The 24,418-nt window shown below is 42.8% G+C and overlaps 1 protein-coding gene across 2 annotated transcripts in view; it reads left to right on the top strand.

Moving 5' to 3' along the window:
* RELL1 (RELT like 1) overlaps positions 1 to 17,032 on the top strand; it is a 32,770-nt gene extending 15,738 nt beyond the window's left edge. The window contains exons 1-7 of one of the 2 annotated variants that reach the window (XM_087874963.1): positions 3,143 to 3,296; positions 3,397 to 3,627; positions 5,920 to 5,991; positions 7,937 to 7,994; positions 9,433 to 9,663; positions 12,223 to 12,462; positions 14,677 to 17,032. In XM_087874963.1, coding sequence (XP_087731089.1) covers positions 3,158 to 3,296; positions 3,397 to 3,627; positions 5,920 to 5,991; positions 7,937 to 7,994; positions 9,433 to 9,663; positions 12,223 to 12,424 — 933 coding nt within the window. In that variant the 5' untranslated portion in view covers positions 3,143 to 3,157 and the 3' untranslated portion in view covers positions 12,425 to 12,462; positions 14,677 to 17,032. Of the gene's footprint in view, positions 1 to 3,142; positions 3,297 to 3,396; positions 3,628 to 5,919; positions 5,992 to 7,936; positions 7,995 to 9,432; positions 9,664 to 12,222; positions 12,463 to 14,676 lie in introns of those variants that run through there. The other variant, XM_060690816.2, reaches the window with a different exon arrangement.
* Positions 17,033 to 24,418: the final 7,386 nt, after the last annotated feature.

The following is a 24,418-nucleotide window of genomic DNA, read 5'->3' as shown; positions in this document are numbered from 1 at the left end:
GAGGTTGTAATAAATGCTTTCAAAAGGCTCTGACGATCCCAGCTGAGTTGCCTGATCGGCAGAGGCTTATTTTTCTTTCAAAAGCCTCTGCCGATCAGGCAACTCAGCTTGGATCGTCAGAGGCATTTAAAAGAAAAAAAGCCTCTGACGATCAGGCAACTCAGCTGGGATCATCAGAGGCTTTTAAAAGCATTTGACGATCCCAGCTGAGCCGCCCAATCATCAGAGGCTTTTTTTTTTTTTAGTTTTAAAAGCATTTTTTTCCGCTGAAGACGTTGTAGAAAAAATGCTTTAAATTTTTTTTTTAAAAAAGCCTCTGATGATTGTGCGGCTCAGCTGCGGGGGGGAGGGGAGGCGCGGCAGGGATTTTTGCTACCGGTTCTCCGAACCACCCGCCTCCATCGCTACCGGATCAGGCGATCCGGCCCAAACCGGGAGCATTTCACCCCTGCTTGAAGCCAAGACTCACAAAAATCAGAATATTTCTGCTACGATAGCAGATCGAAGACACACTTGCATTAACTTTTATAAGATTTCCGTTCCTGCCAGCTTGGGCAAGCTTAAACGTATTAAAGTATATAATTTGCCCAGTTGATGGGTACAAACCTCTGTGGAAGATAAGCCTAAAATCTCCTGATTGTGTAGTGCCCCCTACTGGTCAGTAGCTAATAAAGTATCTATATTTTCATCTTATTTATTAGTGTATAGAGAGGAGGAAAAAAAAACTTTTTTAAGGTCAGATCCTTTGTAAATCAAAGATATTCTTTCTACTCATTTAAAAGGTTTAAAATGATACCCTCCCCCCCAAATACGGTGTAACAGCAAAAATGCACTCTGATTTACTGACATAGAAATGGACTATAGAACAGACTTTAAGTCTATAGAGATTGTTGCACCAGCACTCCTCGTCTTACAACAGTTCGTTTAGTGACCATTTGAAGTTACAGCGGCACTGAAAGAAGCGACTTACGACCGTTTTTCACGCTTAATGACCATTGTGGCGTCCCCAGGGTCACATGATCGAAATTCAGAATCCGCTTGGCAACTGATTCATATTTATGACGGTTGCATTGTCTTGTGGGGTGAGTGTGTGTCCCATAATCCCCTTTGGCGAACTTCCAATGAGCCAAGTTCACAGGGAAGCTAGACTTAACGACTGCGTTGCTAACCAGACAGCTGCTGCGATTCCCTTAACAATGGCAAGAAAGGTCGTAAAATTGGGGCGAAGCTTACTTAACAGAAATTCGGAGCTCTATTGCAGCTGTACGTCGAGGACTAGCTGTATTGGCCGCCAAAGGATCTTTACAATGAAAGTATCTAAACACATAATAAGAACCTTGTCTGCAAAATGAAATTAATATGTGTGTGTGTGTATTTGTATATTAATATGTGTGTGTATATATATATTTTATATAGATTTTATTCTCGTTTCGTAGGTCTTTATGTGTATTTTTCTTTCAGCCAGGTTTTTCCTACGTAAATCAAGATGTTTCTACAGCCATAGTTCAGTGGAATCTCATTCACTAGTTTCGAGGCTTTATCAGACATCAAAGCAGCATTTTGCTGTCTGTTGTGAGACTTAAGGGAGACTAAGATAGATCTATTTCTGACTAGTTTGTCTTCTTCAGTTAGCCACACCCTCATCTCATGACTCCTCCCTGTAATGGTCAAATATTTATTTTATTCACACACACATATGTGCGTGTATGTATATATATATATATCAAATATATATGTGTGTGTGTGTGTGTATATATATATATATATATATAATTTATATTTCGCTCGATAGAAAAACACTTTATATATATCAAGGCACCTGGTCTACCCCAGCATGTGGGAGGGAGCATACTGCATCCCTTTCGGCTTTCAGCTCCAATCCAGGATCCCTCAGGCAGTCGCATTCACGACAAACCATTTTATACCAAATTGATATTTCGCTATAAAGTAATAAAGGGAGACTAGTATAGATCTATTTCAAGCTATTTAGCTCTCATCAGCTAGCCAGACCCTTACTTGGATTTGAACTTGGGCTGCCTGCATGTTAGGCAGTTGAATTAACCTCTGAGCCACAAGTTCTCCTCCTTTCATCAGCTTGAGCCAGGGGAGAGATTAAGTGTTTTTCTTTCGAGGCACCTGGTCTACCCCGGCATGTGGGAGGGAGCATACTGCATCCCTTTTCGCCTTTCAGCTCCAATCCAGGATCCCTCAAGCGGTCGCATTCAGGACAAACCATTTTTATACCAAATTTATATTTCGCTGATATTTCTTTATCAGCAAAATATAAATTATACACACACACACGCACACAAACACAAACACACACACACACACACATACACATACACAAAGACACACAGTGGTGGGATTCAATTAATTTAACAAACGGTTCTCTGCCCTAATGACCAGCTCAGTGGGCGTGGCCATAGTGGGTGTGGCCATGGGGTGTGATAGGCAGCACTCAGCCTCCTGCAGCTTCCTGGGAGCCAAAATGGGCCTAGAAGGGGGGGGCACGCCGCACCTTTTCACACCCCGTTTTGGGCTTAGTAGGCCTCCCTGCACTTACCTGGGAACCAAAATAGGTCGCGTGCGGACTCAGGAGAGAGGTGGGGCCAGTCAGCAATTTTAACAACCATTTCGTCCGAACCGGCTGAATCCCACCACAAACACCAAGCCGCCTGCCTCTGAGAGGTAGGATGAGCCCACCTTGCTTGCTCGTAGTTCTTTTATCAGAAAGGAAAGTTCTTGTTCTGTTCCCATCTCACACACGCACACAAACAGACGGGGGTTAAATAAACTGGCAGACAACCAATTGTTCTGATAAGAGGCTTGGCAGCAACCCAGTAGCTGCTTGCCAAGAACTTTACTCATAAACAAGATACACACAGTTCAAGAATTGTCCAGTCCGTAATTAAATCCAAGGCAGATAATGCTGTTTCCAAAGATGCAATGTGACTCGATAGTAGTTAGTTTTGTCCGTCACAGAGTCTGAATGGCCACCTCACCCCCTTTTATACCCTGTGGGGTGTGGTCCAGTGACTCAGCTTAATCTCTGGCATGCCTCCTCTTCTGTTGCGTGCGCTTATCTCTGCGACACTGCCGAGGATCCAGCCAAGACTCATCTCCCTCATTACTGTCCACCTGTGGCTGCGTGGACATGCTTGGCCCCGGCCCTATCTCTTGCCCTTCGGCGGACACCGAAGGCATTGCCAGAGAGGAGGGTCCTGGAGAGGGAGGCCTTGCCAACTCCTCTCCTTCACTCTCGGAGTCCTCTCCTGCCGATGACACAGGCTCAGGTAATGGAGCCACAACAGTTCTTTAGATGTTTGACCTGTTGCATTATCCAAGGGTAGATTTGACTGACGCGGTGGCCTCTTTCGCCTTCCGTTTCCCTAGGAGCCCCTGAAGCCTTGGCAAGCCCCAGTTTTGGAAGCGCAACCAATAAATCCGAAAACGGCTCTCCCAAAGATGGAGGAGGACACCTTGAATACATCGCCTATTTCCTGATTCCGGTATTCTTCCTCATGGGGCTGTTAGGGATTTTAATTTGCCACGTACTAAAGAAAAAGGGCTATCGGTGTACGACCGAAGCAGAGGAAGAAGACGAACAGCTGGGGGAAAAGATAGGTAAGGAAGAGCCATTTAAAAAAAAAAAAGTTGTTTTTGTATTCATACAGGAATAGAGGAACGGTTTTGGGTTTTCCTGAGTTCTAGGTTGCTTCTCTCCTTGATTAGTTTCCATCCTTTGCTTCTTGTCCTGCCTTCTGGTGCTTTGGAGAATGGATTGACCCCCTCTTCTTTGTGGCAGCCCCTGAGATATTGGAACACATTGTTTTCATGTCACTCTTAGTTCTTTCTTTCTTTCTTTCTTTCTTTCTTTCTTTCTTTCTTTCTTTCTTTCTTTCTTTCTTTCTTTCTTTCTCTCTCTCTCTCTCTCTCTCTCTCTCTCTCTCTCTCTCTCTCTCCCTCCCTCCCTCCCTCCCTCCCTTTCTTTCTTTCCTTCTGCCTGCCTGCCTGCTTGCTTTTCTTCTCCTTCCCTCCCTCCCTCTTTCTTTCTTTCCTTCCTTCCTTCCGCCTGCCTTCTCCCTCCCTTCCTCCCTTTCTTTCTTTCTCTCTCTCTCTCCCTCCCTCCCTTCCTTCTTCCTTCCTTCCTTCCTTTCTTTCTTTCTCTCTCTCTCTCCCTCCCTCCCTTCCTTCTTCCTTCCTTCCTCCCTTTCTTTCTTTCTCTCTCTCTCTCCCTCCCTCCCTTCCTTCTTCCTTCCTTCCTTCCTTTCTTTCCTTCTGCCTGCCTGCCTGCCTGCTTTTCTTCTCCTCCCCTCCTTCCCTCCCTCCCTCCCTCCCTCTTTCCTTCCTTCCTTCCTTCCTTCCTTCCTTCCTTCCTTCCTTCCTTCCGCCTGCCTTCTCCCTCTCCCCCTTCCTCCCTCTTTCTTCCATTCTTTCTTTCTTCCATTCTTTCGTTCTTTTGTTCTTTCTTTCCTGCCTTCCTTCCTTCCTTCCTTCTCCCTGCCTGCCTGCCTGCCTTTCTTCTCCCTCCCTCTTTCTTTCTTTCTTTCTTTCTTTCTTTCTTTCTTTCTTTCTTTCTTTCTTTCTTTCTTTCTTTCTTTCTTTCTTTCATCCATCCATCCATCCATCCATCCATCCATCCATCCATCCATTACCTACTTCCCTCAATCATTCATCTTATGGTGTAACCTCCAGCACCCTAATCATCTTTGATGCTCTTCTCTGCACTTTTTCCAAAGAATATAGAATTACAGAGTTGGAATCAACCCTGGAGGTCTTCTAATCCAAACTCCCTACTCACGCAGGGAGACCCTATACTATTTCATACAAATGGTTATCCAACCTCTTCTTAAAAACTTCCAGTGTTGGAGCATTCACAACTTCTGGAGGCAAGTCATTCCACTGATTAATTGTTCCAACTGTCAGGAAATTCCTCCTTAGTTCTAGTTTGCTTCTCTCCTTGATGAGTTTCCACCCGTTGCTTCTTGTCCTGCCTTCAGGTGCTTTGGAGAGTAGCTTGACTGCCTCTTTGTGGCAACCCCTGAGATATTGGAAGACTGCTATCATGTCTCCCCTAGTCCTTCTTTTCATGAAACTAGACATACCTAGTTTCCCTCAGTCATTCATTTTACGGTTTAACTTCCGGACACTTATCATCTTTGTTGCTGTTTCTGTATTCTTTCAAAGAACATAGAACAGACAATAACAGAGTTGGAAGGGACCTTGGAGGTCTTCTAGTCCAACCCAATGCTTAAGCAGGAAACCTTATACCATTTCAGACCGATGGTTATCCAATCTCTTCTTAAAAACTTCCAGTGTTAGAGCATCCACAATTTATGGAGGCAAGTCATTCCATTGATTAATTGTTCTCACTGTCAGGAAATTTCTCCTTAGTTCTAAGTTGCTTCTCTCCTTGATTAGTTTCCATCCGTTGCTTCTTGTCCTGCCTTCAGGGGCTTTGGAGAATAGGTTGAGCCTCTCTTCTTGATGGCATCCCCCTCAAATATTGGAAGACTGCTATCCTGTCTCCCCTTCTCTTCGCTAGACTAGCCATGCCCAGTTCCTGCAACCGTTCATCGTATGTTTTAGCCTCCAGTCCCCTCATCATCCAGGTTGCTCTTCTCTGCACTCTTTCTAGAGTCTCCACATCTTTTTAATATCACGGTTGCCAAATAGGAGAAATAGGAAGAAATGACTCGTTTGCCTTTTATTTTTTTAGTTTTGCTTTTTTTTTCAGCCATACCCATTTTCGATAACAATCAACCCCCCTCTCTCCCCTTCAAGCTGTTTTTCAGAGATAGCAATTTTAATCTTTGCTTCATATGCTATTTTGGAAAATGTAGTTTTATCGCTGCTTTCCAGGAACAAAAGTTACTTTTTGAGGTTTGTTTTTTGTTTGTTTGTTTTTACTTTTAGAATTGAACGACAGCGTCAATGAAAACAGCGACACGGTGGGACAGATAGTTGATTATATCATGAAAAACGAAGGTAAGGGGCCTCCCCAAGTTTTTAGAAACAACTCTACAAATTTATTTGAGCTCTTTTAGTGTCTTGGGAAGGACTGTAGAGTGATTTATTTATTGGTTCGATTTATATGCCGCCCTTCTCTGGAGACTCAGGGCGGCTTACAATGCATTAAGCAATAGCCTTCATACTTTTGTATATACAGTACCTGCTTAGTAGGGCTTTCGGCCCCCCCTAAGCGGTGTTCTTTTTTATACAAAGTCAGCTTATTGCCCCCACAATCCGGGTCCTCATTTTACCTACCTCGGAAGGATGGAAGGCTGAGTCAACCTTGAGCCTGGTGAGATTTGAACTTGCAGTAATTGCAGGCAGCTGGTGTTACTTAACAGCATTTTAATCTGCTGCGCCACCAAGGCTCTGATGACATCCAGCATTTTCGTTCGCGACGTATAATTCATTATTGGGTTTTACAGACGAAGGAATGCATGAATTTTGAAGCATTTGCTTCTGTACTTCTGTAACCAAAAGTACTTTCTGAAGAAACAAACCTTAATGGCAAACAGGTTTGTCATATTCCCCAACACATCATCCCTCATGCGCGAGGGAAAGATTGGAAGATATTGGTCAGAATTCAGAATTTGTCAGAACCAAAGCGTCAGATGAAATCTACAGGAAACCATGACCCACGCACACACATCTGGGAAATCATTTCAACGTTTTCTGGGTGCAAGTACAGCATGGCTGGTCTACAGCGACTCTTCTCTCAGCCCTCTGAAACTAAAAAAAAAGTCACTTAATTTGATGTCTCCCTGGCATCTTAAAACGGTTGAATTCAATAGAAGAACGTAGAACATAGAATAGCAGAGAGTATTTGTAGCTCAGGGTTGAACTGGGGAATTCTTGGTGCTCTCTGAGCTTGGTGGATTCTTGCAGGCGATTCGTGACCCAACTAGGTAACATTATCAGTGCTAGAAGGGAGTTGGGTTTGCTTTCTGCGAGCAAGCCACTTGTATGTAAGTAGAGATCAAATCCCACCCACTTCTCGCACTGATGATGTTACGTAGTTGGGTCATGAAAGTTTGGAGAACCGGCAAATGCCACCTCTGGCTGGCCCCAGAGTGGGGTGGGTGGGAATGGAGATGATGTAATATCCTTCCCCCAGGAGTGGGGAGGGAATGGGGATTTTGCAGTATTTATTTATTTATTGGTTCGATTTATATGCCGCCCTTCTCCGGAAACTCAGGGTGGTTTACAATGCATTAAGCAATAGCCTTCATACTTTTGTATATACCTGCTTAGTAGGGCTTTCGGGCCCCCCTAAGCAGTGTTCTTTTTTATACAAAGTCAGTTTATTGCCCCCACAATCCGGGTCCTCATTTTACCTACCTCGAAAGGATGGAAGGCTGAGTCAACCTTGAGCCTGGTGAGATTCGAACTTGCAGTAATTGCAGGCAGCTGGTGCTAGTTAACAGTTGCACTTTAGTCTGCTGCGCCACCAAGGCTCTTATCCTTCCCTTGGAGTAGGGTGGGAATGGAGATTTTGCAGTATCCTTCCCCTGTCATGCCCACCAAGCCACACCACACCCACCAAGCCATACCCACAGAACCGATAGTAAAAAAAATTTGAATTCCACCACTGGATCACATCCATTCCCAGAAGATTTTAAGCAATGCATGATTTTTCCAGTTATTAAAACCTGCTTTAAAGAGAGTACACCTTTAAAATCTTCTGTTCTTAAAATAGTATTTATTAAATACTATTTGCAGGGTGTCCCGAGCCACTCAGCTTTCTCCTGAGTAGATGTGTGAAGAGTTGCTCTGAAAAACATATTTTCTACCAATTCTGTCTCATAAGTAAATGATTCAGTTTAGCTCACGTTTGTGGGTCTTCTCATTCACCCCTTTTTGCTCAACAGCGGAGTAAAGAATCCAGAACAAAAATATTAAATACGGTTTCTAATTTTTGCAGCCAACGCAGATGTGCTGAAAGCTATGGTGGCTGATAATCCTGTGTGTGATCCAGAAAGGTAAACCACCTCGTTGCAAATGCTTTCTCTTTTCCTTAAACAATCTCCAGTAAAGTGGAGCGAATAACTCCTGAATCTTTCCGCTAGGAAGGGACAATAGGAAAGCAAAAATAAAGGAGCAGACTTTAAACATCAGGAAGAAAGTTATCCCTGTTAACTCAATCACCATTCAGTTCCTTGGAATTAATGAGTCTGATTGAAATGAGATGAGGGAGAAGGAGAAGAAGATAGGTAAGGATGAGGAAGGAAGAATTAGAAGGAGATAGATAAGGAGGATGAAGAAAGAGAAGGAGATAAATAAGGAGGAAGAAGGAAGAGAACTAGAAGGAGACAGATGAGGACGAAGGAAGAGAACTAGAAGAAGATACTGTATATAAGGATGAGGAAGGAAGAACTAGAAGATAGTTAAGGAGGACAAAGGAAGAACTAGAAGAAGATAGATAAGGAGGAGGAAGGAAGAGAACTAGAAGGAGATAGATAAGGAGGATGAAGGAAGAGACCTAGAAGAAGATAAGGACGAAGGAAGAGAACTAGAAGAAGATAGATAAAGATGAGGAAAGAAGAGAATTAAAAGAAGATAGATAAGGAGGACAAAGGAAGAGAACTAGAAGAGGATGGATAAGGAGGACGAAGGAGGAGAACTAGAAGATAAGGATGAGGAAGGAAGAACTAGAAGAAGATAGATAAGGAGGACGAAAGAAAGATAAGGACGAAGGAAGAGAACTAGAAGAAGATAGATAAGGAGGATGAAGGAAAGATAAGGACGAAGGAAGAGAACTAGAAGAAGATAGATAAGGAGGACAAAGAAAGACAACTAGAAGAGATGGATAAGGAGGACGAAGGAGGAGAACTAGAAGATAGATAAGGATGAGGAAAGAAGAACTAGAAGATAGATAAGGAAGATGAAGGAAGAATTAGAAGGAAAGATAAGGAGAACGAAGGAAGAGAACTAGAAGGAGAGAGATGAGGACGAAGGAAGAGAACTAGAAGGTGAGAGATGAGGATGAAGAAAGAGAACTAGAAGAAGATAAGGATGAGGAAGGAAGAACTAGAAGAAGATAGATGAGGACGAAGGAAGAACTAGAAGAAGATATGGATGAAGGAAGAAGTAGAAGAAGATAGATAAGGAGGATAAAGGAAGAAATACGAAGGTAGATAAGGATGGGTATGGAGGAGGAGAAGAATAGAATCAGAAAGTTCACAGCAATTTCTTCTCAAAAGTAATGCTTGCACGTTGGCTGTTAGTTTCACTTTGGGATCGAAGCATTCCAGATTAACATAAACTTTGTGGAACAAGGTCATTTAGGGGGAAAAAAGTGTGTTCGGAAATCATGTAACATCCATAGTGTGAGCTCAGGAGAAAAAAAAAGATAGTTGGAATTAATTCATCAACTGCCTGCCCTAAATGGCAATTTTTTTTTTCTGCTCCAAAAATCAGCCCAACCACGCCAGGCAGCCCAACGAGTCCAGGTTCTCCATCATCTCCTGGAGGTCCTTTGTCAAAACACACTTGCCGAGGACACCACTTGCACACCATTGGCGGGGTGGCCTCGACAGGCGCTTGTTCTCGTTGCAGCCATAAACGGTGGAATCTCTTCAGTCCAAATAAAAGGGCCAAAGAAGGCAAAAGACCCCGACATGGACAGGTCACCGTACTCTCCGTGGGAAGGTAAGTTGGCTTTTTTTCATGAGAAGAAGGGGCCCAGTTGGCTTCCGTTTGCAAGCCGGGAATAGAGGAGAGGGGAGACAGTACGAGACTCAGACCGGATCAACTCAGGTAAAACACGGATGCATCAACTTACTTTGGTCTAGTGGTTAAGGCACCAGGCTGGAAACTGGGACATCCAAAGTCATCCAACCACTTTTCATGGCTAAGGTGGGACGGGAGTTCTAGTCCCACCTTAGCTATAAAAGGTGGTTGGATGACTTTGGGCGGATCACCAGGAGACTGTGAGTTGTAGTCCCACCTAGGCATGAAGGCCAGCTGGGTGACTTTGGGCCAATCGCCAGAAGATTGTGAGTTCTAGTTCCGCTTTAGGCATGAAAGCCAGCTGGGTGACTTTGGGCCAATCGCCAGAAGATTGTGAGTTCTAGTTCCGCTTTAGGCATGAAATCCAGCTGGGTGACTTTGGGCCAATCACCAGAAGATTGTGAGTTCTAGTTCCGCCTTAGGCATGAAAGCCAGCTGGGTGACTTTGGGCCAATCGCCAGAAGATTGTGAGTTCTAGTTCCGCTTTAGGCATGAAAGCCAGCTGGGTGACTTTGGGCCAATCGCCAGAAGATTGTGAGTTCTAGTTCCGCTTTAGGCATGAAATCCAGCTGGGTGACTTTGGGCCAATCACCAGAAGATTGTGAGTTCTAGTTCCGCCTTAGGCATGAAAGCCAGCTGGGTGACTTTGGGCCAATCACCAGAAGATTGTGAGTTCTAGTTCCGCCTTAGGCATGAAAGCCAGCTGGGTGACTTTGGGCCAATCGCCAGAAGATTGTGAGTTCTAGTTCCGCTTTAGGCATGAAAGCCAGCTGGGTGACTTTGGGCCAATCGCCAGAAGATTGTGAGTTCTAGTTCCGCTTTAGGCATGAAATCCAGCTGGGTGACTTTGGGCCAATCGCCAGAAGATTGTGAGTTCTAGTTCCGCTTTAGGCATGAAAGCCAGCTGGGTGACTTAAGGCCAATCACCAGGAGACTGTGAGTTCTAGTTCCATTTTAGGCATGAAAGCCAGCTGGGTGACTTAAGGCCAATCACCAGGAGACTCTGAGTTCTAGTCCCAGTTTAACCACGAAAGGTGGCTAGGTGACCTTGGGTAGTCAGTCACTCTTTCTCAGCCCAACTTATTTCATTTGTTGTGGAGAAAATAGGAGGCGGAAGGTATATTGAGTATGTTCACTGCCTTGAGTTACTTCTCAAGCAACTTAGAACTAAGGAGAAATTTCCTGACAGTTAGAACAATTAATCAGTGGAACAACTTGCCTCCAGAAGTTATGGGTGCTCCAATACTGGAAGTTTTTAAGAAGATGTTGGACAACCATTTGTCTGAAATAATATAGGTGTCAGGTTTCGGTGTCATCTCAAATAAATTGCATTTCCAAACAAATAGTCTTTGATGAAATCTTTCATTTATTAAGCACGACAATCTGTCCCCGACTACGTCGTAGCCAACACTGACTTCCTGACCTCAAACCTTCCCTTTCCGTTCCCCAATTCTCTGCGTCTCATTTGCCATCTTCCAAATCACTCTCCCCATATCTACTACTTCAGCTCCCAGGAATGTCTCTCCTCCCATCCCATCTCCTAGGGGATATTATCTTCAGGGAAAATAAGTAGGTGAAAAGTCAAGCGTCCTCTTGCCAGCTGCCCCCTCTTCTCCTCCTCATGTCAGCACTGGAACGAATGTAGTTTGGAGTGTTGACAATAGGGCAGTGATGGCTAACCTTTTTGCCATTGCATGCCAAAAGCGGGGGTTGCACGGGGGGTCGTGCGTGCGCATGCCAACACCCATAATTCTATGTGCCCCGCCCCCCTGTGCATGCGTGTGCGACCCCCGGGCACCCCCCGCTTTTGGCACTTGATGGCATGGTGGGCCTAGTAGGCCTGTTTTTTGCCCTCCCCAGGCTCCAGAGGCTTTCTAAGAGCCTGGGGAGGATGAAAACAGCCTTCCCCATCCCCCCCGGAGGCCGGAAATGTCCCATTTGCTGACTTACGGTAGGACCAGAAGGCCTGTTTTTTGCTCTCCCCAGGTTTCAGAGCCTTTCTAGGAGTCTGGGCAGGGCAAAAACGGCCTTCCCCCCCACCCCAGAGGACCTTTGGAGGCCAGAAACAGCCTGACTTCCAGTGGGTCCAGAAGGCCTGAAAATCAGCTGGCCAGCGTGCGCATGCACACCGGAGCTGAGCTCGCGGGCCCACCGATATGGTGGCATGCGTGCCACAGGTTTTCCATCACGGGTATAGGGCTTTGTGCCTGAGAAGGAGCTTGGATTAGAAGTCCCTTCCAACTCTGTTATTCTAAATTCTAAAGGTAATAATTGGATGGATGGATGGATGGATGGATGGATGGATGGATGGATGGATGGATGGATGAAAAGAGAACAAGCCAAAATAGGCAAGGGGCAGGAATGATTGGATGATCTTTTCCAAGTTATCTTTCTGCTTTTGTATCGGTTGCCATTTTCCATAACATCAACCCTGCTAGATGGTCTCAACGTTCCTTTTAACGAATTGCCTTGTTCCAGATTTCGGGTTACCAAAGTGGAAGCTAAGACTCCTGCGAAGGACCGAAAACACTTGGTGTCCATCGGTGACGTGCCTTCGACCCCACTGAAAGAAGGATCTAAAGAACAGTCAGCTTCCCTTCCTGTCACACCGGAATCGAAAGAGCCCCCGGAATCGACCCCGACCAAACAGGGAAAGGCCGTGAGATCGGATTCAGGATAGCAAATTTGGGGGCAGAAAATGATAGCAGGACATGTCAGGTCAGTAAGCTCCAGCCAAAACTGTCACAAGTTCTAGAAGCTCTTAAAGGTCAAAAAGATCTCGAGAATTTCTTCCCCCAAAGAAATATATCGATCGTTAGCAATGAAATTCCGTAAAATAGCCCTTTATTTCGAGTTATTGCACAGGTAGTCCCATACAAAACTAATGTTGTTAAGCGAGGCATTTCTTCAAATAACCTGGTTCCAAGCCATCAAGGGTTTGAAAGAGCATAACTAGCACCTTAATTTATCTCTGGAATACTTGGAATATGGCATCCAGTTTTGGTCGCCACGATGTAAAAAAGATGTTGAGACACTAGAAAGTGTGCAGAGAAGAGCAACGAAGATGATGAGGGGACTGGAGGGTAAAACATATGAAGAACAGTTGCTGGAATTGGGTGTGTCTAGTCTAATGAAAAGAAGGACTAGGGGTGACATGATAGCAGTGTTCCGATATCTCAGGGGCTGCCCCAAAGAAGAGGGAGTCAAGCTATTCTCCAAAGTACCTGAGGGAAGGACAAGAAACAACTGATGGAAACTCATCAAGGAGAGAAGCAACTTAGAACTAAGGAGAAATTTCTTGACAGTTGGAAAAATTAACCAGTGGAACAACTTTCCTCCAGAAGTTGTGAATGCTCCAACACTAGAAGTTTTTAAGAAGATGTTGGATAACCATTTGTCTGAAGTGGTGTAGGGTTTCCTGCCTAAGTAGGGGGTTGGACTAGAAGACCTCCAAGGTCCCTTCCAACTCTGTTATTCTGTTCTATTCTATTCTATTCTATTCTATTCTATTCTATTCTATTCTATTCTATTCTATTCTATTCTATTCTATTCTATTCTATATCTGGGATTGATCTATCTATCTTAACTATCATCTATCTATATCATATCATATCTATATCTATATCTATCTCTCTATCTGTCTATTATCTATCATCTATAACATATGTATATCATATCTAATATATCTATATCTGTCTATCATCTATCATCTATAACATATCTATATCATCTATCTCTAATACCATATCTATATCTATCTATCTGTCTATCATCTATCTCTATAACATTTCATATCTATATCTATCCATCTATCATCTATCTATCTATATATCTATCATCTATCATCTATCTCTATAACATATATCTATATCTATCATCTATATCTATATCATCTATCATCTATCTATCTCTAATATCATATCTATATCTATCATCTATCTATATCATATCATTATATTATCTATCTATCATCTATCTCTATATCATATCATGTCTGTCTGTCTATCTATCTATCTATCTATCTATCTATCTATCTATCTATCTATCTATCTATCTATCTATCTATCTACCCATCTATCTACCCATCTATCTACCCATCTATCTACCCATCTATCTATCTATCTATCTATCTATCTATCTATCTACCCATCTATCTATCTATCTACCCATCTATCCATCTATCTATCCATCTATCTATCTATCTATCTATCTATCTATCTATCTATCTATCTATCTATCTATCTATCTATCTATCTATCTATCTATCTATCTATCTATCTATCCATCCATCCATCCATCCATCCATCCATCCATCCATCCATCCATCCATCCATCCATCTATCTATCTATCTACCTATCTATCTACCCATCCATCTACCCATCCATCTATCTATCTATCTATCTATCTATCTATCTATCTATCTATCTATCTATCTATCTATCTATCTATCTATCTATCTATCCATCTATCCATCTATCCATCTATCCATCTATCCATCTATCCATCTATCCATCTATCCATCTATCCATCTATCTATCTATCTATCTATCTATCTATCTATCTATCTATCTATCTATCTATCTATCTATCTATCTACCCATCTATCTATCTACCCATCTATCTATCTATCCATCCATCCATCCATCCATCCATCCATCCATCCATCCATCCATCCATCCATCCATCTATCTATCTATCTATCCATCTACCCATCCATCCATCTATCTATCCATCTACCCATCTATCTATCTATCTACCCATCTATCTATCTATCTACCCATCTATCTATCTATCTATCTATCTATCTATCTATCTATCTATCTATCTATCTATCTATCTATCTATCCTCGCATAGAACTATTTTGTAGGATGACCAGAGATTGCCAGCTTGACGCTTCTAACAATTGTATTTTTCTCCTTGTCTACAACAGGGTTAGAGAAAGCAAGAAAGACCATTGGAAGGGAGCTCAAAAAAAACCCTACTTCTCGAGGAGGTATTTGTGAATAGCCACACCGTGGGCAGCTTTCGCTAACGGAATCTCTGCACCGTTTGGCCCCAGATATTTAACATATTGTTAATAACGGAATATCGAATGGCATTTAGTCATCTAAAGGCTGCCGGAATGTACTGCCTGCAGTTTTATATATCTATGTTTAAAAATGCCTTTTTATTTTGTTCCCCCTCTCCTGAACAAAGCAAGAAGTTAATGAAAACTCTCTCTTGGAACCCGGGGAGGGGGAGGGGATCCAAAAACTCTTCCCCACCCCCCCAAGTGTCTCGTGTGTGTGTTGCACGGCATGAGGTTGAAGCAAATGATGAATCCGTGTAATCCCATCCCGCTCGTTTCTTGAGAATAGGGGAAGGGAAACGGTGAGCCGTGTTTTCGCCTTAATTTATTGCGGATGTCCCAACGGCTGCTAAATATCATCATCTCTTCATTTAACAACCTCATAATCCCTTGCGGGTTGGAATCTGGGCAACTGAATGGAGCTGAGTGTTTATTGGCCGGATGCCCTTCCTGTTTCCAATGAGGAGTTTTGTTCAGCAGATATATTCTCAACATACCCAGAGAGAGAAATATCTGCCTCTACCTAGGATCGAACTCACAACCTCTTGATTGTGAAGCGAGAGTTCCACCTCTAGGCCACCGCACCACTCCAACAGCTGCTAAATAACGCACTGCCTTAATTACATTTATTCTGCGACTTTACTGTCATTGCTGGTTTGGTTCTCGAAGCCGAATTTAGCGTATTTCTCCAAGCTCGGTTTGAGTGTGCTCGATTGAATTTTTGTGGATGTGTCCGAGAAGTAGTTGGAGGCCAGGCGTGCAAATGTATTCTTAACTTTATGATTATGGCAATAAAACTGTGACAATAAAACTACAGGCAGTCCTCGACTTACGACGGCAATCGATCCCCACATTTCTGTTGCTGAGTGAGCAACAGTTCTTAAAACGGGTTTTGTTCCCCTCTACGACCTTTCTTGCCACGGTTGTTAAGCGAATCACTTCAGTTGTTAAATCAGTGGCACGGTTGTTAAGTGAATCTGGCTTGTCAGAAGGGCGCAAAAAGGGACCGTGTGACACACACACCCCCGACGCAACCGTCATAAGTGTGAGTTGGCTCCCTAGCGTCTGAATTTTTGATCATGTGACCATGAGGATACTGCCAGGGTCCTGATGTGAATTCCCTTTTTTTTCAGTGCCGTCGTATCTTCAAACGGTTGCTAAATGAACTCTTGTAAGTCGAGGGCTACCTAATTCTGCTGAGTCAGCCATGCTCTTTTTCACGTTATCCTTGTCGCTCGCCCTTCTACTTGTTGGTGCCAATATATCCATGGCATTTGCTTAGGGGAAAGCATCTTCTGTTGATACTATTCTCTTCTGATATAAGTTATTTTTGCTACGTCAAGATCTGATCCCAAAATTTGGAAATGAAGGGTGGGATGGATGATCTCAAGTGAGTCTTTGCTCTAAATCAGAGGTGAGGAATTGTGGCCCCTTTATGACTGGTGGACTTCAACTCCCAGAATTCTTTAACCAGCATGGCTGGCTCAGGAATTCTGGGAGTTGAAGTCCACCAGACATAAATAAGGTCCATGTTCCCATGCCGGCTCAGGAATTCTGGGAGTTGAAGTCCACCAGTCATAAATAAGGTCCATGTTCCCATGCCGGCTCAGGAATTCTGGGAGTTGAAGTCCACCAGTCATAAATAAGGTCCATGTTCCCATGCCGGCTCAGGAATTCTGGGAGTTGAAGCCCACGAATCATAAAATGGCCACGTTCCCATGCCAGCTCAGGAATTCTGGGAGTTGAAGTCCACAATTCTTAAAAGGGCCATAGTTCACCATCCCTGCTCTAAATCTTAGTCTCGTTAACCTGATGCTCAGTGGATTATTATTTAACTACGAATCCGTTCTTGAGGAAATAATCTGATTGCAAGTATCCTTCAGGTTTACAACGAGTTGTACTTAAAACCAGTTGCATTATCCTTGCTAAAAACCTTTAAATCAATATTCATGTCTTCAGCGGTTGACCAAAACCTATTGGATTTGCACAAAAGCATCGACGCGCTTGAATAAGTTTTTTTCTCAGTTTGCAAAACACAATGCTGCCATTTTATCGATTTATCAGCTACCGAAGCGGAGAGGGACTCGCTTTTCACAGGAAATTGTAATTTAACTGTGAATTATATGTCTGTTAACTGTTTGGTTTGGCTGTGAGCATTTTGTACAATAAACTCGATTGTTCATTTTGAACAATAAAAGCAACAAAGCCCTTTTTAAAACAGCTGTGTGACGTCGTTTTCTTTCAACCTATCCTACCCTTTGCGTGTGCTATGTCATATTTTATTGTTTGTGAGGGAAAGTGCTTTCCAAGGGTAGTTGGTGTACCTTGTTTCCAAAGAATTAGATCTTTCCGTGCCTTTTAAATCGAACAATTAAAGGGAACAATAAAATAGCATGGAAAAGTCAATTCTGTATGGAAGTACCGTGTTTCCCTGAAAATAAGACCCTGTCTTATATTTTTTTGAACCCTGGAATAAATGCTTGGCCTTATTTTCAGGGAGGTCTTATTATTTTGGGGTGCGTGGAGCAAGATGGGGCTCCTCTTGCCATCTTACTTGATTTCCAGCTCTGCATTTAAATATTTTCTGGGAGGGCTTATTTTCGCGGGGGTGGAGGCTTATTTTAGTGCATGCTCTCAAAAGCCCGATTGGGCTTATTATCAGGGGATGTCTTATTTTCGGGGAAACAGGGTACATAGTTCAGCCAATATGTTAAATGGAATTCCAGATGGAGGACTGGAAATGAGCATAGATTTTATTCTTGATTCAATAAAACTATACATATATATATATGTGTGTGCGTGTATGTATGTATGTTCCAGCATAACTCTGGAACGCCTCAAGCAATTTCAACCAATCTTGGTACACAGATGATTTACTCTCTGGAAAGAAATACTGTGGGGGTAAGACACCCCAACACACTTCTGTTGTTGTGTATGTGTTCTGTTAAGATATAGACTGTTGTGCCTTAAAATGGCTTCCACTGGACTGCCTTAAAATGGCTTCTGCTGTACAACACTGTGGAGTTGCCATGGTAATGGCTTCACAGTACTCCACAAGGGGGCTCCCTCTGGTAAGGGGAAAATACAACTTTAGAAATTATGTTTGGTCTGGACATTTTCAACAAGGCTGTGATTATTCTTGAGGACAAACGGCCTACCTGCACCACTACGAGACCGACATGACGTACTTCACGCAGATTACATACGAGGAAAGAACTACAACGTCGAACGGCCGAGTGCATATATCGTGGACGAGAAGCTACTTCTAAATCAAGATCAGAAAAAAGCATACCAAATGATCATGGATCAGCTAAACAACAAGGTGGTAATTATTTTACTTGACGCTTTTGGGGGCACAGGGAAAAGATTTTCCACTAATTTAATTCTTGCCAAAATCAGGGCTCAGGGTTAAGTTGCTCTTCCTGTCTAATACAGGATTGGGATAAATAAATACCCAGGCAATGCTGGGTTATCAGATAGTAATATATAATGATAGAGAATATTTGTAGCTCGGATTGAACGGTGGGGAACATCTTGCTCTCAGAGCTTGGTTTTCTGGTAGACGTTTCACTACCATACTATGTAACATCATCAGTGCTAGAAGGGAGTGGGGTTTGCTATCTGTTTATATAATAATATACAAATACTGGTATATTAGATATTTAGTATATAATATGAGAGCAAACCCTACTCCCTTCTGGCACTGATGATGTTACCTGGTTGGGTAATGAAACGTCTGTAAGAAAAATACCAAAGTCGAGACCAACAAGGACCCCACAGTATATACAAAGCAAGGCATTCACTGGGGGAAAACCTTACTATGACCATAAATACGCAACACACTTAATACATCTTTCTCAAAAGATAGAATACGAGATCCAATAGAACTGGTTTTGAAATCAGCAAGGTTCAAAACGCATCCATTACTGGGGTAGTTCCATGGATACAGAAAAATATGGCATTGTCATTATTGTATCCAGTCGGTTAGCTCATCCATATCCATACATATATAAATCTTCTTTCTAATCTTGCTTGCTTCCTTCCATCCCTCCCTCCGATCATTCATCTTCCCTTCCTCCTTTTTCCTTTCTTCCTTTCCTCTCCCACTGTTCACCTACCTTCCTTCCTTCCTTCCTTCCTTCCTTCCTTCCTTCCTTCCTTCCTTCCTTCCTTCCTTCCTTCCTTCCTTCCCTTCTTACCCCTCCCATTATTCCTTCCTTCTTTCCTTCCCCTTCCATTATTCATCTTCCTTCCTTCCTTCCTTCCTTCCTTCCTTCCTTCCTTCCTTCCTTCCTTCCTTCCTTCCTTCCTTCCTTCCTTCCCCTTCCATTGTTCATCTTCCTTCCTTCCCCTTCCATTGTTCATCTTCCTTTCTTCCTTCCTTCCTTCCTTCCTTCCTTCCTTCCTTTCTCCCTCCCTCTCTCCCTTTCTTCCCCCTCCTATTGTTCATCTTCCTTCCTTCCTTTTCTTCCTTCCCTTCCTTCCTTCCCCCTCCTACTGTTCATCTTCCTTCCTTCCCTTCCTTCCTTCCGCTCTCCTATTCATCTTCCTTCCTTCCTTCCTTCCTTCCTTCCTTCCTTCCTTCCTTCCTTCCTTCCTTCCTTCCTTCCTTCCTCCCTCCCTCCCTCCCTCCCTCCCTCCCTCCCTCCCTCCCTCCCATTGTTCCTCTTCCTTCCTCCCTCCCTCCCTCCCTCTCTCCCCTCAAATATTTAGGGAAAATTCCAGCTATGCCAAAAAGTAAACTCCATTAGCCACCACACACAATTGCTAGGAACCAAAAGTATGGCCAGAACAGAGAATCAGTGCGGAGGGCTTGTCTGTTTGACAAACTAGAATTCTGGTTAAGAATGATTCATATTATTGCAGCTCCCATTTAAAAATATAAGGTGTAAAAAAACCACACCCTAAAACAGTTGTTTCATAATCCGTTGGTGCAGACTCTTGTGTTGAAGAGATACAAAGAAAGAAATCCTAGCCAGGAAAAGAGGGGTTCAGAAAATGAACAGGTAAAAGAAACAATGATACTATGGGCAAAAAACTGGATATACTATAGATTTAGACAAATGGCAAAAGCTTTGGGAAAGAAATTGTAAATTAACAATGGCAACTAAAGGTAAAGCTTCCGCTCACACATATGTGCTAGTCGTTCCCGACTCTAGGGGGCGGTGCTCATCTCCGTTTCAAAGCCGAAGAGCCAGCGCTGTCCGAAGACATCTCCGTGGTCATGTGGCCGGCCTGACTCAACGCCAAAGGCACACAGAACGCTGTTCCCTTCCCACCAAAGGTGGCCCCTATTTTTTCTACTTGCATTTTTTACATGCTTTCGAACTGCTAGGTTGGCAGAAGCTGGGACAAGTCACGGGAGCTCACCCCGTTAAACGGCGCTAGAGATTCGAACCGCTGAACTGCCGACCTTTTGATCGATGAGTTCAGCGTTTTACGTACTGAGCCACCGCGTCCCTAATGGCAACTACATAAGTAAAATTTATATAAAATGTTTTATAGGTGGCATCTACCACTGGCAAGATTAGCAAAGATGTTTAAAAGTATGTCCGCCAAATCTTGGAAATGTAAGGAGACAGCGGGGACATATTATCATATGTGGTGGACATGTGTAAAAGCAAAGAAATATTGGACAAAAATCCATACATGGTTGGAGAAAATGTTAAAACAACATCTAGATTATAAACCAGAAATATTTTTTGCTAGGCATAATACCTGAAAAATACAATAAAGGGAACTTATAAAGGGAGCCTGGAGAGCTCAACAGACTAAGCACTGTAATTTAACACCAGCTGTCTGCAATTAAAGTAGGATCGAATCTCACCAGGCTCAAGGTCGACTCAGCCTTCCATCCTTTCTAAGGTAGGTAAATTGAGGACCCAGTTTGTGGGGGCAATAAGCTGACTTTGTATAAAAATATACAAAAGTATGAAGGCTATTGCTTAACGCACTGTAAGCTGCCCTAAGTCTCCGGAGAAGGGCGGCATATAAATCAAATTTTTTTAAAAAAATTACATGTCTTGACAGCATCAAGAATCGTATTTGCGCAGTATTGGAAAAATGAGGAAACACTTACAGAGGATGATACAATTAAAAAAAAATTTAGATTGCGCAGAAATGGACAGATTGACATTAAAAATAAAAGAAAAAGAAAATACAGAGTATTTTCGAATATGGGGCTTGTTTTATAAATGGATAATAGAGGTAGAAATTAGGAGCGGGAAAAGTATTTTATAAGCAAAATGATTCAGACAATATGCTCTTCACGAAGCACTTATGCATGTAATGTGAAAATATATAAATAGTTAAAAAGAAAAGAAAAAGAAAACAGTGTTTTAACATATAATTGCTTACTGCCTTATTCTCGGAAATTATCCTAAATCCTTCGCCCCAGCTACATTTCATTTCTCATTACAGCCGGCTGCCTATCTTTAATCCTGCAGGTGGCACTCTGTTATATCAAGAAGGAGGAAGGCCAGAAACTGATTCCAACTTTGCTTTACGTTCATTAATCATACCTCGGTTCTAGGATAGAATAGAATAACAGAGTTGGAAGGGACCTTGGAGGTCTTCTAGTCCAACCTCCTGCTTAGGCAGGAAACCCTACACCACTTCAGACAAATGGTTATCCAACATTTTCTTAAAAAATTCCAGTGTTGGAGCATTCACAACTTCTGGTGGCAAGTTGTTCCACTGGTTAATTGTTCTAACTGTCAGGAAATTTCTTCTTAGTTCTAAGTTGCTTCTCTCCTTGATGAGTTTCCACCCATTGCTTCTTGTTCTATCCTTAGGTGCATTGGATAATAGGTGGACTCCCCCTTCTTTGGGGCAGCCCCTGAGATATTGGAACATTGCTATCATGTCTCCCCTAGTCCTTCTTTTCATCAAACTAGACATACCCAGTTCCTGCAACCGTTCTTCATATGTTTTAGCCTCCAGCCCTCTAATCATCTTTGTTGTTCTTCTCTGCACTCTTTCTAGAGTCTCAACATCTTTTTTACATCGTGGCGACCAAAACTGAATGCCGTATTCCAAGTGTGGCCTTACCAAGGCATTATAAAGCGGCATTAACACTTCACATGATCTCCATGTTGATAGTGAGGATATTGAGTTAGAACCAGAATTTTTTTTGTTAGGAATGATTAAACAAAACATTAGAAAGGAAAAAAAAGTACCTAATATTACATATAATTACGGCAGCTAGGTTAGCCCTAGCACAAGTTTGGAAAACAGATCAATTGCCATCGGAGCAGCAAATAATTCAAAAAAATTTACACATGTGCAGAAATGGATAGACTAATGTTGAAATTGAAAGATAAGGAAGACTCAAAGTATTTTAAGATATGGGACAGTTGGTATGAGTGGATAAACCAATGGAAAAGAAAGTAAAGTCAAATTTAGTATGGAATTAAAAGTAATAATTATACACCGTCATTAAGGGGAAAAAAAGGGAAAATTTTATATATGTGTACTTATATACATTATATATACTTTGTTGTTTGTTAATATTGTTGTTGAAGGGCGGATGGACAGAAGGAAGGAAGGAAGGAAGGAAGGAAGGAAGGAAGGAAGGAAGGAAGGAAGGAAGGAAGGAAGGAAGGAAGCTCTTTTTAGCTTCTTACCTTTTAAGTGTAAATTGGGTTTTAATTGGATTGTTTTAAACTGTGGGCCAAAGCTGTATAATTCTTTTAATTGATTTTAAATTTTGTATTGGTATGTTTTTTATCCTTGCCTGTGCACCGCCCTGAGTCCAATAGGAGAAGGGCGGTATATAAATTGAATAAATAATAATAATAATAATAATAATAATAATAATAATAATAATAATAATAATAATAATAATAATAATAATAATAGCACTTAGAATTATATACCGCTTCACAGTGCTTTACAGCTTTCTCTAAGCAGTTTACAGAATCAGAACATGGCCCCCAACAATTTGGGTCCTCATTTTACCCACCTTGGAAGCATTTGAAATGTGGATTGACAGGTGGCTGTTACGTATAGGCTGGGTTGAGAAAATCAGAAAGGAAGAGGGCATAAGCCGTCTGGGAAAGCCAAGGGAAATCATCCAAATCATAAAAAAAAAAAAAAAAAAACCAATGTTAGAATATTTTGGACGTGATGCGACACCAGAGGTGGTATTCAGTCAGTTCGAGCTGCTTTGGGCGAACCGGTAGTGCCGACTTGCAGGTTACATTACCAGGATTTGGCGGATATACGCATTCACGGCGCTGGGTGTGGCAAGGACAGGGGTCCATGCCGGGGAGGTGGGCATGTGGGGGCTGTATGCCCATTGCATTCTGGGGGTTTGGGCACACGCTTTGGGCACTCGATCCGGAAAAGGTTAGCCATCACTGGTATATAGTAAACACAAAATAGGTTAACAGGTCAAAAACTGGCCTAAAATAACCTCTTTTCACACGTTCCCCTCAATCTAAATTACTGATCAAGAATAAGTTAATATGTCTATGGAGATTCTCAGTCATCCAGGCCATGGATATCCCAAAGGTGTTTTTTCAAGAGGAAACTGGACTTTCTGGTTTTTCTTTGAAGGCATTTCGCTTCTCATCCAAGAAGCTTCTTCCGCTCTGACTGGATGGTGGGGAATGGAAGGGTTGATATTCCTTGCAGACAGCTGGTCATTTGCATCCTTTTTAGAGGGCCGTTGAGGCCACTTGGAGGTTGATCTGTGTCACGAGCGGTGCCTACATCACAAACCGAAGCGCAAATGCTTCTTGTAATCTGCAATTTTTCTGGAAATCCATTCACCCTTTGAACGGTGCGGGGGTATGAACTGATTTCCAGAAAAATTGCAGACTACAAGAACCACCGGTTTGTGATGTAGGCACCACTCGTGACACAGATAAACCTCCGAGATCCTTGGTGGTGCAGCGGACTAAGTGCTATTATGTAGCACTTAGCTGCCAGCTCCCTGCAATTAGTGCGAGTTCAAATCTCACCAGGCTCAAGGTTGACTCAGCCTTCCATCCTTCCGAGGCAGGTAAACAGTGGTGGGTTCCTCCTGGTTCGGTCCGGTTCGGCCGAGCCGGTAGCAGTGACAATATGACGTCACCGAACCGGTTCTCCCCCCATTATTCTTACCTTTTATTTGGTCCCACCCCCAATCTATTGCTGCCTCCTGAGTCCCAGCTGATGACTAGAGGGGAAAAAACTGTTTAAACTCTTGCCGCGGGGCTTCAAAGGGCCGCCCTACAGCTGATCAGTGTTAAAAGCAAACAAATGATTCGGGTCGTAAGTGCGAGGACTGGTCGTAAGTGTGAGGACCTTCCAGAAATGACTCTGACCAGCTAGCCACGCCCACCTAGTCACATGACCTCCAAGCCACACCCACAAAATAAGCCACGCCCACAGAACCGGTAGTAAGAAAATTTAGAACCCACCCCTGCAGGTAAATTGAGGACCCGGATTGTTGGGGGCAATAAACTGACTTTGTAGAAACACCGCTTATGGGGGTGGGGGGCAAAAGCCCTAAAAAGCAGGTATATACAAAAGAATGAAGGCTATTGCTATAAGTGCATTGTAAGCCGCCCTGAGTCTTCGGAGGAAGGCGGCATATAAATTGAACTAATAAATAAAT

The sequence above is a fragment of the Pantherophis guttatus genome, chromosome 8 (genome assembly GCF_059756535.1).
Source record: "Pantherophis guttatus breed Tessera chromosome 8, ASM5975653v1, whole genome shotgun sequence".
NCBI classification, from domain to species: domain Eukaryota; kingdom Metazoa; phylum Chordata; class Lepidosauria; order Squamata; family Colubridae; genus Pantherophis; species Pantherophis guttatus.
This window is presented reverse-complemented; position numbering and strand designations above follow the sequence as displayed.